A 17,432-nucleotide genomic window follows, 5' to 3' on the forward strand; every position below is an offset into this window, starting at 1 on the left:
AAAAAAAAAAAAAAAAACCAAAAGAAAAGAAAAAAAAAAAAAGAAAAGAAAAGAAAAGAATTTTTTAAAAAAGAAAACACCTTTCAGAAAGTGGTTGTTTTTCTGTTTCCAGAATTGCTGTTCTTCTTCTCTTCGATCTGCCGATGGATTTTCAGGTGTTTGCAATCTTTAGATAAGCTATCTAGCTGATCTCCGGCTAGCTGAAGCAGTCTCAGCTTGCTACTTCTCCGCCATCTTGACCTCCTAGGAGGTTTTTAATTACTGTTTCAATTTCCTTCTTTGTTTTGGTCTATCCAATCTTGATTCAATCATGTCAGGTTATAAGTTTTCAAGAATTTATCCATTTCTTCTAGGTTATCTAAATTGTTGACATGTAATTGTTCATAGATTCTTAAGATTCTTCCTATTTGTCTGTTATCTGTTGTAATGTCTCCTCTTTATGATTTGATTTCAGTCTTCTTTATTTTGCTTAATGCTTGTACATTAATATCTTTTTCAAAAAAAGCTCTTAGTTTCATTGATCCTTTCTATTATTATTCTGATTTCTCCTTCATTTATTTCTGCTCAGATCTTTGTTATTTCCTTTCATCTGCTGATTTTGGGCATATTTTACTCTTCTTCATAGTTCTTAAAGGTATAAAGGCAATTTATTTATTTATATTTTTCTTTATGTAGGCATTTATCACTATAAACTTCCCTCTTAGTACAGCTTTTGATGCATCCCGTAATTTTTAATAAACTATATTTTCACTTTCATTTGTCACAAGATATTTTTTAAATACTCTTTTAATATCCTCTTTAGCCCAATGTTGGGTTGTTCATAAGTGCATTGTTTAGTTTTCACCTATTTGTGAATTTTCCCATTTTCCTGCTGTTACCGATTTCTAGTTTCATACCACTGGAGATAGAAATGAGACATCATATGATTTCAAATTTCTTATAGTTATTAAGGCTTGTTTTGTTTGCTTATCATGTACATAGTTTCTTGCTGTTGAGTAGAAGGTTCTATATATGTATTAGGTCTATCTGTCTATAATGTTGTTCAAGTCCACTGTTTCTTCATTGTTTGTCTCTCAGAATGTACTATCCATTATTAAAAGCGAGCTATTAACGTTGCCTACTCTTATTCTATTGCTGTCAATTTCTCCCTTCAGATCAGTAAATATTTGTTTTATATATTCAGGAATTCTGATGCTGGGTGCACATATATTTATAACCATTATAACTTCCTATTGAACTGACACTATTATCTATATATAATGACCTCCTTTGACTCTAGAAATAGTTTTTAATTTAAGTTCTATTTTCTCTGATATAGGTATAGCCACTGTCTTAGTTACTATTTCATGGAATATTTTTTCCCCCATCCCTTCACTTCTAGCAATGCATATTATGAAAACCAAAGTGAGTTTCATATAGACAGTTTATAGTTAGAACTTTGTTCTTTATCTATTTAGCCACTCTATGTCTTTTGATTGAAGAACTTAATCCATTTACATTTAAAGTAATTATTACCAGGTAAAAATTTACAACTGTGAGTGTGTGCTTCTCTGACTGTTTCATAATTTCTTTGTCCTTTTCTTCCTCTCTTGCTGTTTTCCTTTATTTAAAGACTTTTTGTGGTAGTATGCCCTAATTCCTTTCTCTTTACCTTTTATGTATCTACAAGTTTTTTCTTTGTGATCACAATGAGGTTTATATAACACATCTTATAACAGTCTAATTTAAACTGATAAGATTTAACATTAATTGCATACAAAAAACTAAACTTCTATTCCACCTTCCATTATACCTTCTGAAGTTACAATGTACATCCTCTTATATTGTGTATCCATTAACATAATTTCATTAGTTATTTTGAATATATTGTTTTTTAACATTAATATAAAAATTAAAAATTATTTACTCACCACCATTAAAGTAATAACAGTGTCTGTTTGTCCATATAATTACCTTTTACAATGAGTTTCATATTTAGTTATCTCTTATGTTGTTTAGAGTCCAGTCATCTCAATTTGAAGAACTCCCTTTAGCATTTCCAGTAGGTAGAGCTACTGGTAATGTGCCCTTTCATTTTTGAGAAAGCCTTTATCCTCTCTTTATTTTTGAAGGACAAGTTTGTCAGGTATAATATTCTTGATTTGTATTTCTTTTTCTTTCAAGAAATCTGAATGTATCATCACATTCCCTTTTGGTCAGCGAGGTTCCTGTTAATTCTCTTGTTGCTTTTAAATTTCTTTTTGTTGTTATTTTTTGGCAATTTGGTTATACTGTTTCTTGGTGTGGGTCTCTCTCACTCATCATTTTTGGTATTCTTTAGATTAGATTAAGGGAACTCTGGCATATCAAGCATAATAACATTCGTATTATAGGGGGATCCAAAAAGGAGATAGAGAGAGAACGGGATAGAAAGCTTATTTGAGGAAATACTATTTGAAAATTTCCCTAATCTAAAGAAAAAAACAGATACCTGGGTCCAAAAATAATAATTAAACATAATAATAAATAATAATAATAAGCATAATAATGAATAAACATAATAATTAAAATGGTAAAAACTAATAATGAAAGAATTATAAAAACAGCAAGAGAAAAGAAAACAGATACATACAAGGAAAACTTATGAGATATCAGCTGATTCAAACTTTGCAGGCCAGAAGAGAATGGCATGATACTTGCAAAGTGCTGAAAGGAAAAAAAATCCCACAAACAAGAACACTCTACTCAACAAGGTTATCATTCAGAACTGAAGGAAATGTAAAGCTTTCCAAGCAAAAGTTAAATAACTTCATCATCACTAAACCAACCTCACAAAAAATATTAAAGGGAACCCTTTAAAAGTGGCAAGGAAAGGCCATAACTACTTTTAAGGAAAGAAAAATAAAAGAAAGGAAACAAATTCACAGGTAAAAGCAGACATACAGCAAAGGTAGTATATTAATCACACAAAAAGTCAGTATGGAAGTTAAAACACAAAAGTAGTAAAACCAATTATTATACAAAAATTAGTCAAGTGATACACAAAATAAAAAGATATAAAACATGACATCATATACATAAAACATGGAGAACAGCATAAAAACCTGGTGCTTTAGGAATATCCCTGAACTAAAGCAAATATCAACTTAATATAGACTGCTATACAGGTAGAATCTTATATATGAATCCAGTGTAACAACAAATTAAACACCTATAATAAATTTTTTAAAAAATGAAAAGAAAGGAATCCAAGCATCACACTAAAGAAAGTCATCAAACCACAGGGGAAGAGAGCAAGAGAAGAAGAAAGAAATAGAGAAGAACTACAAAAACAACCAGAAAATAATTAATAAAATGACAATAGGTAGATACCTATCAATAATTACTTAAATGTAAATGGACTAAATGCTCCAATTAAAAGACACAGGGTGACTAAATGGGTAAAAAGTGAGACCCATCTATATAATACCTATAAGAAACTTACTTCAGACCTAAGGACACATACAGGCTGAAAGTAAGGAGTGGAAAAAGATATTCCATGTAAATGGAGGCCAAAAAAAAGTTTACTACTTATATCACACAATGTAGACTTTAAAAGAAAGACTAAAAAAAACAAAGAAGGGCATTACACAGTGATAAAGGGATCAATTCAACAAGAGGATACAACAATTATAAATGTCTAAGCACTCAACATAGGAGCTCCTAAATACCTAGGGCAAGACCTATAGGAAGAAATTGATAGGAATACAAAAATAGTAAGAAAGACTGATCTAAAGGCACCTGTACCCCAATGTTTATAGCAGCAATGTCCACAATAGCCAAACTGTGGGAAAGAACAGAAATATCCATTGACAGATGAATGGATAAAGATATAGTATGTACATACAATGGAATATTATTAGGCCATCAGAAAGAATGAATACTTACCATTTACATTAACATGGTTGGAACTGGAGGGTATTATGCTGAGTGAAATTAGTCCATCAGAGAAAGACAATTATCATATGGTTTCACTCATATGTGGAATATAAGAAACATTGCAGAGGATCATATGGATCATATTTATGGATATCTCTTCTCAGGCAAGGAAACAAAAGCAAAAATCAACTCTTGGGACTACACCTAAATAAAATGTTTTTCCACCAGGAAAATGCAAATCAAAACCACTATGAGGTATCAATGCACACCAGTCACAATGGCCAGTATCACAAAGACAAGAAATAAATGTTGTCAAGAATATGAAGAAGAAGGACGCCTCCATGCAATGTTAGTAGAAAAATAAATTGGTGCAATAATTGTGATAAACAGTACGGAATTTCCTCAAAAATTAAAAGTAGAACTACCGTGCAGTCCATTAATTTCCCTACTAGTTATTTTCTCCAAAAAAACCCCAAAATACTAATTTAAAAAGAAATATTCATTCCTATGTTTATCGCAGCATTATTTACAATAGTTAAACTATGGGTTAACCCAAAGGTCCATCAATAAATGAATGGGTAAAGAAGAAATGTTACTTATCAACAATGAAATATTATACAGACATAGAAAACGATGAAATATTGTCATTTACAACAACATGTATGGACTTAGAGGGTATTATGCTAAGTGAAGTAAGTCAAACAGGAAAGACAAATACCACATGATTTCACATAAATGTGGAATCTATAAAACAAAACAAATAAGCAAAAAAACCATATTTTAAATATGAGAACAAACTGTTGCTAAAGGTGAGATGGGTGAGGGGATGAGCAAAATAGATGAAGGGCATAAAGGAATAGAAGCAAACTTCTATTTATAAAAAAAATTAGTCATAGAGATAAAAAGTACAGCCTAGGGAATATAGTCAATAACACTGCATTAAATTGTTTGCCAACAGATGGTAACTATATTTATCATGGGGAGCACTGATATATACGCCATATACCTGAAACTAATAATATATCGTATGTCAATCATACTTCAACAATTAAAACAAAAACAAAAACTTTGTTCCTCAAGGAGAAGCTGGGAAATCGGGGTTCCATCTCATTTATATGGTGCTGTGTTAGAGGTAGAGTTTATAGTGAAAGTGTACTCAGCATTTCCTACCTATTTTGAAGTGGGCATTTTCTCAGTTGCTCAATGTACAGGAGTCTTTCAAATAATTTCTGGATTTCTCTCAGAGGTAACTGATCCGTGTGTAGTTGTTTATTCAGTGTGTTCGTGGGCAGAGGCACAAACTTCTTTTAAAAATACTCCTTTGGGGGGTGTGCCTGGGTGGCTCAGAGGGTTAAGCCTCTGCCTTCGGCTCAGGCCATGATCTCAGGGTCCTGGGATTGAGTCCCGCATTGGGCTCTCTGCTCAGCAGGGAGCCTGCTTCCACCTCTCTCTCTGCCTGCCTCTCTGCTTACATGTGATCCCTGTCTGTCAAATAAATGAATAAAATCTTTAAAAAAATACTTTTTTGGTATCTTCTATCAATCCTAGGAAATTCTTAGTAATTTTTTTATACTTTTCTCTCTTCTGGATCTTGTATTAGAATATTTTAAAACTTGTCACACATCTTCTATGTATCTTAACTGCCTTAAAAAATATTTTTGTGTGTGTGTGTTTCTGTGGTGCATTATAAAGAACTTCTTAAACCCTATCTCTCAGATCATTAATTCTCTATCTAATCTGTCTTGCCTAACCATTGAATTTTTCACGATTATATTTTTCATTTTAGATAGCTCTGCCCGGTCAATTTTGACAGCCTTTTGTTCCTTCACCATACTCATCACACTTTAGTAAATAAGTAAGTGAATAACATATATTAAGCATATTTATATTCACTATCATAATTTCAATATATGCAGTGTTTGAAGTTCTGATACTGCCGCTTGTTTTCTGCAAAGTCTCATTCATGTATCTTGCCTATTTGTGTGAATTGTGACAATTTATTTTTCTAAGACCTGTATGAGAATTTTTTGTGGACTAGGTAAGAAGTAAACAGAGAACTTGAATTTACTTCTGGCATGTACTTGGAGGTACTGCTAAGACAGAACCACCTTATATTTTCAGCTTGGGTTTAAAAGCTATTCAGATAATATGAATTCTGACCCAAAGTCCAGATAAAGATAAGGTTATGGGTAAAAAATCTCTAAGACAGTCGTGCCTGAATGGCCCAGTCAGTTAAGCCTCCAACTCTTCATTTTGGCTCAAGTCATGATCTCATCATAGTTGGAAATTGAGCCCCCCTTCAGGCTCCACACTTGGCAGGAAGTCTGCTACACTCCCTCTCCCTCTCCTCCCTCTGCTTTTCCCCTCACCCCACTCTTGGTGTGCGTACACTCTCTCTAAAATAAATAAATAAATCTTTAAAAAAAAATCTCCAAGGTATTTTATATTCTTTTTTCTGAGCTGCCCAGAGCCAAAGTTAAGCCAGCCAAGTTTTCCTATCTTTTGCTATAGGAAAGTGTTTTCCTTGTTCATTCAATAAGATGGTCAAATTAAAGGATCCTCAGCTTCATGCAAAGGCTCTTATGTGACTTTCCAGGTGGCAGAATATAAGCTTTGCTTTTTGTCCTCAGCTCATGGTCTTTCAAAATTCAAGCTACAGGCCATAATGGAAAAGAAATTCTCACATCTGCCAGCACAGTGCTGTTGCTGGCTTGCTAGTCTGGATGTCGGCTCTTTGTATCTGGCTGACCTCAACTGAATTTACCTATTATATTACCCATGTATTTAAAAATACTTTACATATCACTTTTAGTTCTTCTGGTTCACTATATTTCTAGAAATCAAGCCTTTTTAAAAAGAAATCATATTATAGTGCTTTTAGACATCAGTGATGCCTATTTATTCTTTAGCTACGAAATGCTACTCTGAGGATTGTCCTGTTTTCTCCTTCAGGTAAAAACATTCCTCAAAATTATTACTCTTAGTAAAGACAGCAGATCTCAGCAGTTGCAGGGAATCTAAACTAAGGATAGAAATTAGGCTAAATAACTACTAAGAATAGAAAATTTTTCTCTTATCACAGAAAAAAATCTAAGCAGCCTATCCCTTAGATATGTTTCTAGTAGTTACCTCACTAAATTCATGTCCCACTTAAAAGTCAAGTAGAGCAATATACCGCAACTACATACACTACCAACTGGAGAAAGGAAAGGGGAAAAAAGGAGTAAAGGGAAAATGCTCTTCAATCCAAATCACAAAATGACATACAGCATTGCTACCTGCATGCTTTCCTTTCCTCCCTCCTTCTTGCTTCCTTCTTTCAATTCAGTGATAATCACCTTGCACTTACTATGTATAGAGCATCATTCTAGGTGTTGGAAATACAACAAAAAATAGGAATAAAGAAATATGTGAATGATAATACAGAAATTAATACCCCAAAATAAGAAAATAAATGATAGTTCTTTGAAAACGAAAAAATACTAAAAAAACAAAAACAAACAAACAAACAAACAAAAAAACGCTTGTTATTATCATCTTTATCACATGAGGATCTGGATAATTCTTACAGACCATGATTATAAAAGCTACTTTATCCTACTGCACAAGAGGAAATATGTCTTAATGGACTTGGAGTTTCAAAGCAATTTTCACTGGCAAAGTTTCTTGCTTAAAAGTATTTTCAAAACTCTGTTAATCTATAATTTGACTCTTCTCAACTCTCATTCAGTCACAAATGCAAAAGAATGCCCTATAATTCACATTAGGCTCTCCAAGGAATCAACCCCTCTAGCTTGCATAGTGTTCTAATTCAAGTTCTATTTTCTCCTTTACCAATAAATCTCGGATTCCATACCCTCAACCAGCCATGAGCCAGAATGAAAGATTTAACAAAGCTTCAGCATGGTAGTTGTTGAATAAGCACTCTGATACATTTCCACACTATAAACATTTAATGAGACTTACTCCCAACAGAGTATTTACTACATCAGTTTATTTCATAGTATTATATTTGCAGAGGCAAGACAGAGCAAAGGTTATTTTGGATCTTTTACCAACACAGCTTCCTGTAAATAAAGAAAAATGCAACCATTTAATTTACAAAACCATTTTAAAAAGCTAAATGCTCAATAAATTCTGCTTTATCTAGTTCAGACAGCCTCAGCACCTATTTGTAATTCAGATATTTTATATATATTTTGTACTGGTTTGAGCAGCCTTAGCTTTAACTGAGAACTGATTTCAAAGGTTGTTAAGACAGCATTAAGATTTCTAGGAAATCTTTGGGACTCCCTCTTGCCTTGTTCAGAAGTGAGTCAGCCACTTATCTTGAAAAAGGGAAGGTGCCATCACTATACCTATTCCCACTCCTGTCAGTGCTACACACACACACACACACACACACACACACACACTTCTCCTTCTCTCTAACCACTGCCTTATCTTGCCTGTAGCAGCTACTTTCAATTAAAGAGAGATAGAAGTCCCAAAAAAGGGAAGAATTTAGAAATCATCTGTTTTCTTCTATAATTCCAAGAATATAGAGTGAGTGTCTGGGATAAACTGGCCATCTTACTCCTGACATAATTCTGTTTAGTACTATGAAAAATGTTATATACAATTCTATCCATCCATTTTAACAAATTTTACCTCACCATTTAGCTACTCTCCAAATACAGACTAGTTCTATTTAAATGACCCAGGTGCTTGATTACATTTATAATTTCTCTGATGGTTCACACAGACTAAGAATCTTAGCATAAAAAAGCACCTTAAGGAGTATCTGTGAGAATTCAATATAGCACAGAACTTAGAAATAATTTCTGGAATCAGACTAGATCACTTCCTGGATACTACCGCTCACTAGGCTTCTGATTTGAGCAAGTTATATAACTTATCTAAGTCTCAGTTTCATTTTGTTTTATTCTGTAAAACAAAAGTATCTTATAAGGACACTGTAATAATTAAGTCATACATTTATGTTAACTGTTTAGCTATCAAGAAATGTTACATACTAACAAGTTAGGGGGACCTAACTTCTGCTAGTATCACTGGTATAAAATCACTAAGATACACAATCTTGCCTACAAAGAGTTTTCAGTCTTATTATGGGTACCATTCAAGAGTCACCACTAATCATCTACCTTATTTAGAATTTTCACATAGGTGCTAATAATTAGGAACTTAAATTTTTGCACAGGTATTGATAATAAGGAATTTAATAATGTTAGATTAGAAATAAAGGCATCTGTTTAAAGATATGTAACTAAAAGAAAAACATAAAGGTTAAATGAATTCGATTTTTCATGCTAAGTTTATCATGAAAGTAAAATAATGTTATGAACAATATAGGAATTATATGTGCTTAGTTTATTTTTTACATTACCAGGAAAACTTCAGTAATTTAACTGCATTGATTTCATTTGGGAAGAATTTGCCTCCAAATAGCCATTTCCACTCATGATAAGGAGAGCTAAAGTTTATCGAGCACTTATTATGTGCCAGTCACTGTTCTAAGCATTTTACCTGTACTATTAATTTACTGATTCTGACCACACTATGATGTAGGCCCTACTATTATTCCCATTTTAGTGGTAAGAAAACTGAGAATTAAATAACTTTCCTAATAAGTGCGATAGCAGAGATAGGAACCTCAGCATAAAGAGATCTAAAACCCTTATCTTTAAGCATTACTCTACCTTGCTTCCCATTAAACTGTATGTCTGACTTGTATAGCTAATTATCTTTGACATCAAACTTGAATGTCTGATAAATATCTCAAACTCAACATGTTGAAAATTGAATTTCTGATCTCCCTCTCAAAACTGGCTTCACCCACAGTGTTCCCTATCATGGTTGATGAAAGCTATCCATGCAGTTGCTAAAGAAAAAACAAGAAAACAAAAACAAAAAACCTTGTCATTATCTCTGGTAGACACAGAGGTGTACTGTCCATATCTCCCTTCCAAGTAGGACTTACTGCTCAGCTGTGGGGACTGAGGCCAGCAGATGGCCCCCAGTGGTCAGTTCCTCAGTTGCAAGGGACTGCTCCTTCTTCCCTATCCCTGGACATCATATAGCCTTCCCAGGGCAGGATGACCTGCACCCAGCGACAGACAGAGGCAAAGGGAAAAAAAAAAAAAAAAAGAGGAAAGGAAAAAAAAAAAAAAGCCTGGCTATTTCTGTTTGACAAGGTACACTTGAGGGGACTCCTCCTTCTAGAGCTCTCTGCTGATTGATCTAGGCTTTGTGGATCTGGCTTACAGGTAGACTTCTTTGGCTCAATCCTGCTCCCTTCCTCTTCCCTTCTCATATACTAATACGTAACAACACTCTGTATCCCAAACTCTGTTCAGTGTGTGTTTTGGATGACCCAGCCTGCAAGGTCAGCCATGACTCCTTTCTCTCACATCTGACATCTGTTCTGTCAAATCCAGTTGGCTTCACTTATAAAATTTACCTTAATATTCAGTGATGCCACCCTGGTCCAAACTAAACTGTGAGATGGATTGAGGTGATCAACATAAAATGTAAGAATGGAACATATATTGCCATAATAGCTTTCTGCCTGGTTTTTCAGCTTCTCTCTTTGTTCCCCTTCAGTCTATACTCTACAGGCAGCCGATATAGTCCTTTTAAGACGCAAGTGTCATACCTCTGCTTAGTACCTTACAATAAATCCCATTTAACTTGAAGTAAAAGCCAGAGCCACTAAAAGCCTACAGAGTCCTCCATAACCTGTCCCCATTGGGTCTCCTTAGTTCAGCTCTGACTTATCCCCTTATTCTCCCCACTCAGGCACCCTGGTTTCTGTGCTGTCCCTTAAACAGTGGGACATGATTTCAAACCTTCATCCTAGATCCCCATCTGCCCAATTATCTAATCTCTTTCAAGCCTCCAAGTCATCTTGCCTTCTCAATGTAACATTCATTACAATTTACTTATCTACGATGTCCATTTTGGTTTTTTGCCTCTATTCTTCTTTGAGAACATAAGCTTCATGAGAGCAGTACTCAATTTGATCCCAAGCATAAAGAACATAGCCAATGATAAGTATTTGTGGAATGGATAAATCCTATATTTCGTAAATTGATTGATGTAAACTAAAATCATCATTTCAGTGTAATCAACAATCCCACTTAAAATTCATTGACTTCCTTGGGAGAAATGTAAAGGAATATTTTCCTGCTAATCATTTTATTGGAAGACACAAGGCAATGATGGAGACTGATAAAGTAATTGGATTTTTATTTACTCACAGTCTATACTCCAATCTGAAAACCCATATCTGTTATTTTCATATTGAGACACAGCAAATCACATTTTATCTTTCTCTCCACTTACCTCAAGCTCATCAAGGGCACTTCCTAGTGTTGCTGCCTTAGGTTCTGGTGGGGCAAGCGTATTCTGGATGCCTTGTGAAGCATTTGAAATTACATTGAGGGCATTGTGAATTTCTTCACAAACTGTGTCCTTGCTGGCTTGGAGGGAAGCAACATCAGAATGTTCCAAACAAGCTGAGCAAATTGAATGCAAGAGGGGGGAGTTCTCCTTCAGTGAGGCCCGGGCCCCTGCAATTTCATCCCTCTGATTTGGAGATTTTAAGTCCTAAGGAAACACAAAAAGAGAGCTTCCTTACCATGGGTTATAAAAGAAAGATTTATACAAAAAAGCTCCATTTTTCTGTCAATATAAATGAAAAGATAATAGACACTAAGAAGTCAGGTATAAGTTAAAATCAAGGGCATCAATTATTTCTACACTCCTTCAGATTCTGTTAAAAAGTTCTACAATAGGAAAGCTGAGCCAATTAGCAAATAAAGGTCACAATGGCGTAGACGTATAATAACTAAGTAGATCTTATATTTGTCAGTCATAGCTTGCTTATAAGTCAGAAAAATACTCTGACATTCACATTATTAAGTGCATTATAAGAGAGCCTGGATTACAAGCATGTTGATTACTTATTTCCATAGATGTTTATGACTGCATTTAACCTCTTCATTAAAACTAAACTGATTCAGTTAAGAATATTAAATTGAACCTCCTACCATTCAGCTATTTTCCACTTTTTTTCAGAAATACTTACTAATAATTTAATCCTGGATCTTTCTCTCTTTGACAATTATTCAAAAAATAGTTATTGAGTACTTAGCATATGCTAGCCCTGTTCTAGACACCAAGTGTACAGATGTGAATCCTACAAGGATCCTGTTCTCCTGAAGCTTATGTTCTTGTTTGAGGGGGTGGGGAACTATCAACAAAGAATAAACTAGGTAAACAAATACACAAGACAATTTCAGGCAATGATAAATGTTGTGAAGAAAACATAAAAGTGAAATGTTATAGAGACTGCTTTAGCTTGGGTGGTCAGAAAAGATATTTCTGAATATGACATTTGCAGTAAATATAAATGAAAAGCATTCCAAACAGTGGGAAGACAGGGAAGAGAAAGTCTGATATAAGTGATAGCTGATCAGAGTTAGCTCAAAATACCATGGAGAAACCTGGTAAACACTACATTAGCCAAGTGATAAAGGTCAACATCATCAGTGATGTCATGTGGGTATCAGGCAGCCCTTGACACACTGTGACAAGAGCAGCACTTCACCTTTCTGCTATTCTCTCCAAAAGTCCACAACCCCAATCTAATCATGAGAAAAACGACAAGCAAAACCAGATTGGGGAACATCCTGCATGATACCTGGACAATATTCCTCAAGAATGATAAGATCATGAAAAAGAAGGAGGTTGACAAACTGCACAAACCAAAGGAGATAGGGGAGACATGACAACTAAAGGCAATATGGCACCCTTGACTGGTTCCTGGAACAGAAAGAAGGCATTCATAGAAAAATTGATGAAATCCAAATAAAACCTGTAGTTGAGTTAATAGTAATATATCAATGCTTGTTCAGAAGTAGCAAATGTAAGATATTAACAACAGAGGAAACCAGAAGAAAGGTAGATGAGTATTCTCCATACTACCTTTACAACGTTTCTGGAAATCTAAAATTATTAATATAAAGTAAAAGTTCATCTTAAAGAAAACTAATTCAAGAGAGCTTAACAATAGCTTATGTGTTCCATATACCCTATCTTATATAATCTTTATAAAAGTTATGAAAAGATATTATCTCCCCCACTTTAAAGGGAAGAAAAATGAGGTTTAGAAAGACTAAGTTCCTGAGCCAAGTTACAGAACAAGAAGGTGGCATTTCTTGTACCGTAACGCAAGTCAGTATAACTGCTAAGCTATGATGTTAACAACTATGTTACAGTCTTTCCTACACAGGAAGGATTTCCTTTATTTGCTACTATACAGGGACGAGTAATGACATAATTTATAAAGTGCTTCTAGATAATATCTTATTGATCATCACAACACCATTTGAGGCAATAAGGCTGGTGTTATTAGCCCCATTTTAACTGAATAGGTATTTAGTGTGAGAAGATTAAGAAGCTAGCAAAATAACTGAGATCTAAACCTAAGTCTTCTGATTGCAAATCCCATACGTTTTTCAAAACACTCTGCTACCTCGGGATAATGTTGCCTGAGGTTAATAAATGGCTGTGCTACTATATTTTTAGTTCCTTCCTTTCTGAAAATAAAGGCTGTCTGTGACTTCATGCAGGCTCTAGGGGAGATTAGCTTCTTTACAAGATGTAGGGAGGACAGTTAGAAGTAGCTGTCAACTCACTGTTGTACTCACTAATTACCCTAAACAAGACACTTTGTAGTTTTCTTGGCTTGCTATGATTTCCCTCTTATATTTCTGGTCTAGGTTCTAGTTCCAGCTCTGTCATTAGCACTGTGTTCAGGGTAAGTCTTCTACTCGTTCAGTGAATGTTTTTCCATCTCTAAATGTGGGGTAATGATACTTTTACCAATGTTCTCATGAGATTGAGTAAGCAGCACATCAGAAATGGAATGTACTTGAAAAATAGTAGAGAATTATGGAAAGAGGACAAAATTATTCTTCCTAAAATATTCCTAAAACAGTCTTCCTAAAATTTATCAAACGTGGTGTACTGTTTTTGTCCTGTGATGCTCTTAGTGATTTTCAAACTTCCCACAATTTTATAGCACTACCTACATTTATCTCAGTGTGATTTGGAAGAAAAATAATTGAATGTTTAAATAGGATGCACACTTCTCAGAGGTATAATGATAAAAAGTATGAATACTCAGAAGGAGCTGAAGAAAATTCTCTGCATAATAGAGCAATAATCAAACCTAATTACATAATACCACCGGAAGTGACCTATGCATTACACTGCTCTATGTAGAAAGGCAAGATCAATGTTTAGGTAGTTTCTGAAAGGTGAAAGTTTGTGAACATATATCACTACAAAGAAAGATAAGGTTTAAAGTATTAGTTCTTTCACTCTGATGATGGCTATGTATATCTCACCATTAACTGTGGTAACTTTAATGTTGTAGGAACTTTGGAATTAAAAAAAAAAAAATTATAGGGATGCCTGGGTGACTCAATCAATTAAGCGTCTGCTTTCAGCTCAGGTCATGATCCCAGAGTTCTGGAATCGAGTCCTGCACTGGGCTCCCTGCTCAGCAGGGAGTCTGCTTCTCTCTCCTTTTCCCTGCCTCTGCACCTTTGCTCTTCTGCTCTCTCTCTCTTGCTCACTCACTCCCTCTCTCTCAAATAAACAAATACTTTATTTATTTTTTTTTAAGATTTTATTTATTTATTTGACAGACAGAGATCACAAGTAGGCAGAGAGGCAGGCAGAGAGAGAGAGAGAGAGAGAGAGGGAAGCAGGCTCCCTGCAGAGCAGAGAGCCCGATGCGAGGCTCGATCCCAGGACCCTGAGATCATGACCCGAGCCGAAGGCAGCAGCCCAACCCACTGAGCCACCCAGGCGCCCCTAAACAAATACTTTAAAAAAAAAAATTCTAAAACGTTTTGGAGTTTGAGCTTATGCTTTGTTATCCCCGCCCAAGGCAACTACCAAATCCTAAATAGCAAGCTGATAAATCTGTGAGAAAAGATAGATTCAGTGAACATATAAAAAATAACATATTACAGCAGCAGGTGGGGGGGAAAGAAAGGCATTTACGGAGTTTAAGTAAAGGAAATTGAGAAGGCAAGATCATTTCTCCTGAAGGGCACCTCAAAGGATAAATTTAATGTAGGAAATTGGTACACAGATAAAAGGGGAACAAATGGGGGCACCGAAGTGACTCAGTTGTTAAGCATCTGCCTTTGGTTCAGGTCACGGTCCCCAGGTCCTGGAATTGAACCCTACATCAGGATCTCTGCTCAGCGGGAAGCCTGCTTTCCTTTTCCTACTCTCCTTCCTTGTGTTCCTATTCTCACTGTCTCTCTCTCTCTCTCTCTGTGTCAAATAAATAAATAGAACCCTTAAAAGGCGGGGAGGGATTAATGCCACCCTTCTAAACAAAAGGTTGGGGTGGTGAGTGTGGTTATTTTATTTTGTTTTGACTGAGGGTATCATGGGTTCAAAAGTTCCTAGGCTGTTGATTTATCCTAAAATTTTAAATCAGGTCAAAATAGGAATTAAATGATAGGGTCAGGGTACCTGGGTGTCTCAATCAGTTAAGCATCTGCCTTCAGCTAGGGTCATGATCCCAGGGTCTGGGACTGAGTCCCACATCAGGCTCCCTGCTTAGCAGGGAGTCTGCTTCTCCTTCTCCCTCTGTTGCTTCTCTCTCCATCAAATAAATACATCAAAAAAAAAAAAATAGGGTCAATTAGGGATTTCTCTGGACAGAGAAGTCTAAAGAATTCAGCTTCTTGGGAATTGATACTTTTTTAATATCTTTTTTTAAATTGCTCCAGAAGAAAAAGCTCACATAAGATATCCAAGTTTAGGAGACATTAAATGCTTCCAGCTGATGCAGAAACACACAGATGGGATTAAAAAAGACCTTACAAGTCTGTGCAAGTGGGTAGAGAAGCAACATATGAGTTTTAACCCTGGCAAGAGAACAAAATATATTTAGGAATTTTAAAGATCACAAAGTATAAAAATGGAGGGCTCTAAGATATCAGTTAATTAATTCAACCATTTACTCAATAAATATTGAGTAGATCAGGCAGTACACTAATGTTAAGAAGGCAAAGATAAAAAGAGCGCATGGGTGGCTCCGTAGGTTAAGCATCTAACTCAGTTTCGGCCTGGGTCATAACCTCAGGGTGGTGAGATGGAGTCCCATTGTCAGCTCCACCCTTAGCCAGGAGCCTGCATTAGATTCTCTCTCTGTCCTTCCCCCTGTCCATGCATGCTCTCTCTCTCTCTCTCTCTCTAAAATCAATCAATCAATCTTTAAAAAAAAGAATGCAAAGATAAAGAACGTACAGATCAGAAGGGGAGACAAATTTATATGGGAGCTAAAATAGTTATTCATAGCATAAAGGAAAGTCCCTTGGCTCAAGGGGATTGAAGAAAATTTATCAGAGGTAACTTTTAAACAGTGAGTAGAAGTTAACAATGCGTAGAACAGAACAACAAGTAAAGAAAACAGCATGTGCAAAGGCCTGAGGCATGAGCACACAGGCCACTGTAGGTGGCATGACAAGTACAGGAAACCTGAGCAGGAATGCTGGATGAATTCAGCTAGAAAGGTAAGCAGGAGATTCGTCACATGGCATGCTAAAGAAGTGCAAGAGCAGCAAGCTCAGGTGTGTATTTTCAATAGCAGTGAACTTTTAGTTGATTGGCGAGAATGGAAGTGCAGTTAGAAGACTAGGCAATAACGCAGGCAAGAGACAATGAGCGCCTGAACATTGAACACTATTGTTAGGTAGTAGTAGAATGGATCTAAGAAAATTCAGAAGGTAAAAATGGTAAGACTTTGTAATATTTAGATGAAGGAGGAGAGAGGAGGTATTTAGATGTGTCTAGAAAACTTTTTCAACACTATGTGTACACAGTTGATGTATTCATCAAGATGGGGAATACAGAATGAATAAAATGTTTGGAAAATAAAGGTGAAATATATTGTGTCATCTGTTAAATGTGAGATTCCAGCAAAATACGCAAGTGAAAATGTAGTATACATGAACCTAGAATTCAGAGTTAGGGTAGAAATAGAGATCTATGAATCACCAGCTCATAATTGGGAGGTGAAGCCACAGATGTGAAGGTTACAGGGTCTTCACCCAGGATGAATGTTTTAATATAGAGAACCTGGGAAAAATAAATTGTTTCTTGAGGAAGTAAACCTGATAATTGTATGTGTTAGTTCAAAAGGCCATATATATATTGTAAATCACCAAAAAAGATATTAGAAAATACTGAACTTGAAAGAAAGAAAGAAAGAAAGAGAAAAATAAGCAAAAAAACACCTATACACCATGAAGCTTAAAACTTGAATTACTATAAGTACAGTCATCATGCTTGAAGAAAAAAACAGAGTGGTTTTTTTTTTTTAAATCAATTTGAAAAGGCAGGATGACTTCAGTATCAAGGTGTTCTGTTCACCTTGCAAAAAGAAAATTTATACTGGAGGACACATGACTAAAAAAAATCCAGAAATCATAAATGAATTG

At 35.2% G+C, this 17,432-nt stretch overlaps 1 protein-coding gene across 1 annotated transcript in view; it reads right to left on the reverse strand.

The window, feature by feature from the left end:
- The window catches only part of CTNNA3 (catenin alpha 3), a 1,804,468-nt gene that overhangs the window by 1,322,953 nt on the left and 464,083 nt on the right, over nucleotides 1-17,432 (reverse strand). Inside the window, exon 5 of the mRNA XM_059397521.1 lies at nucleotides 11,242-11,505. Within this exon, the coding sequence (XP_059253504.1) occupies nucleotides 11,242-11,505 (264 nt within the window). The remainder of the gene's footprint in view (nucleotides 1-11,241; nucleotides 11,506-17,432) is intronic.

Source organism: Mustela nigripes, chromosome 4 (assembly GCF_022355385.1).
Source record: "Mustela nigripes isolate SB6536 chromosome 4, MUSNIG.SB6536, whole genome shotgun sequence".
NCBI classification, from domain to species: Eukaryota; Metazoa; Chordata; class Mammalia; order Carnivora; family Mustelidae; genus Mustela; species Mustela nigripes.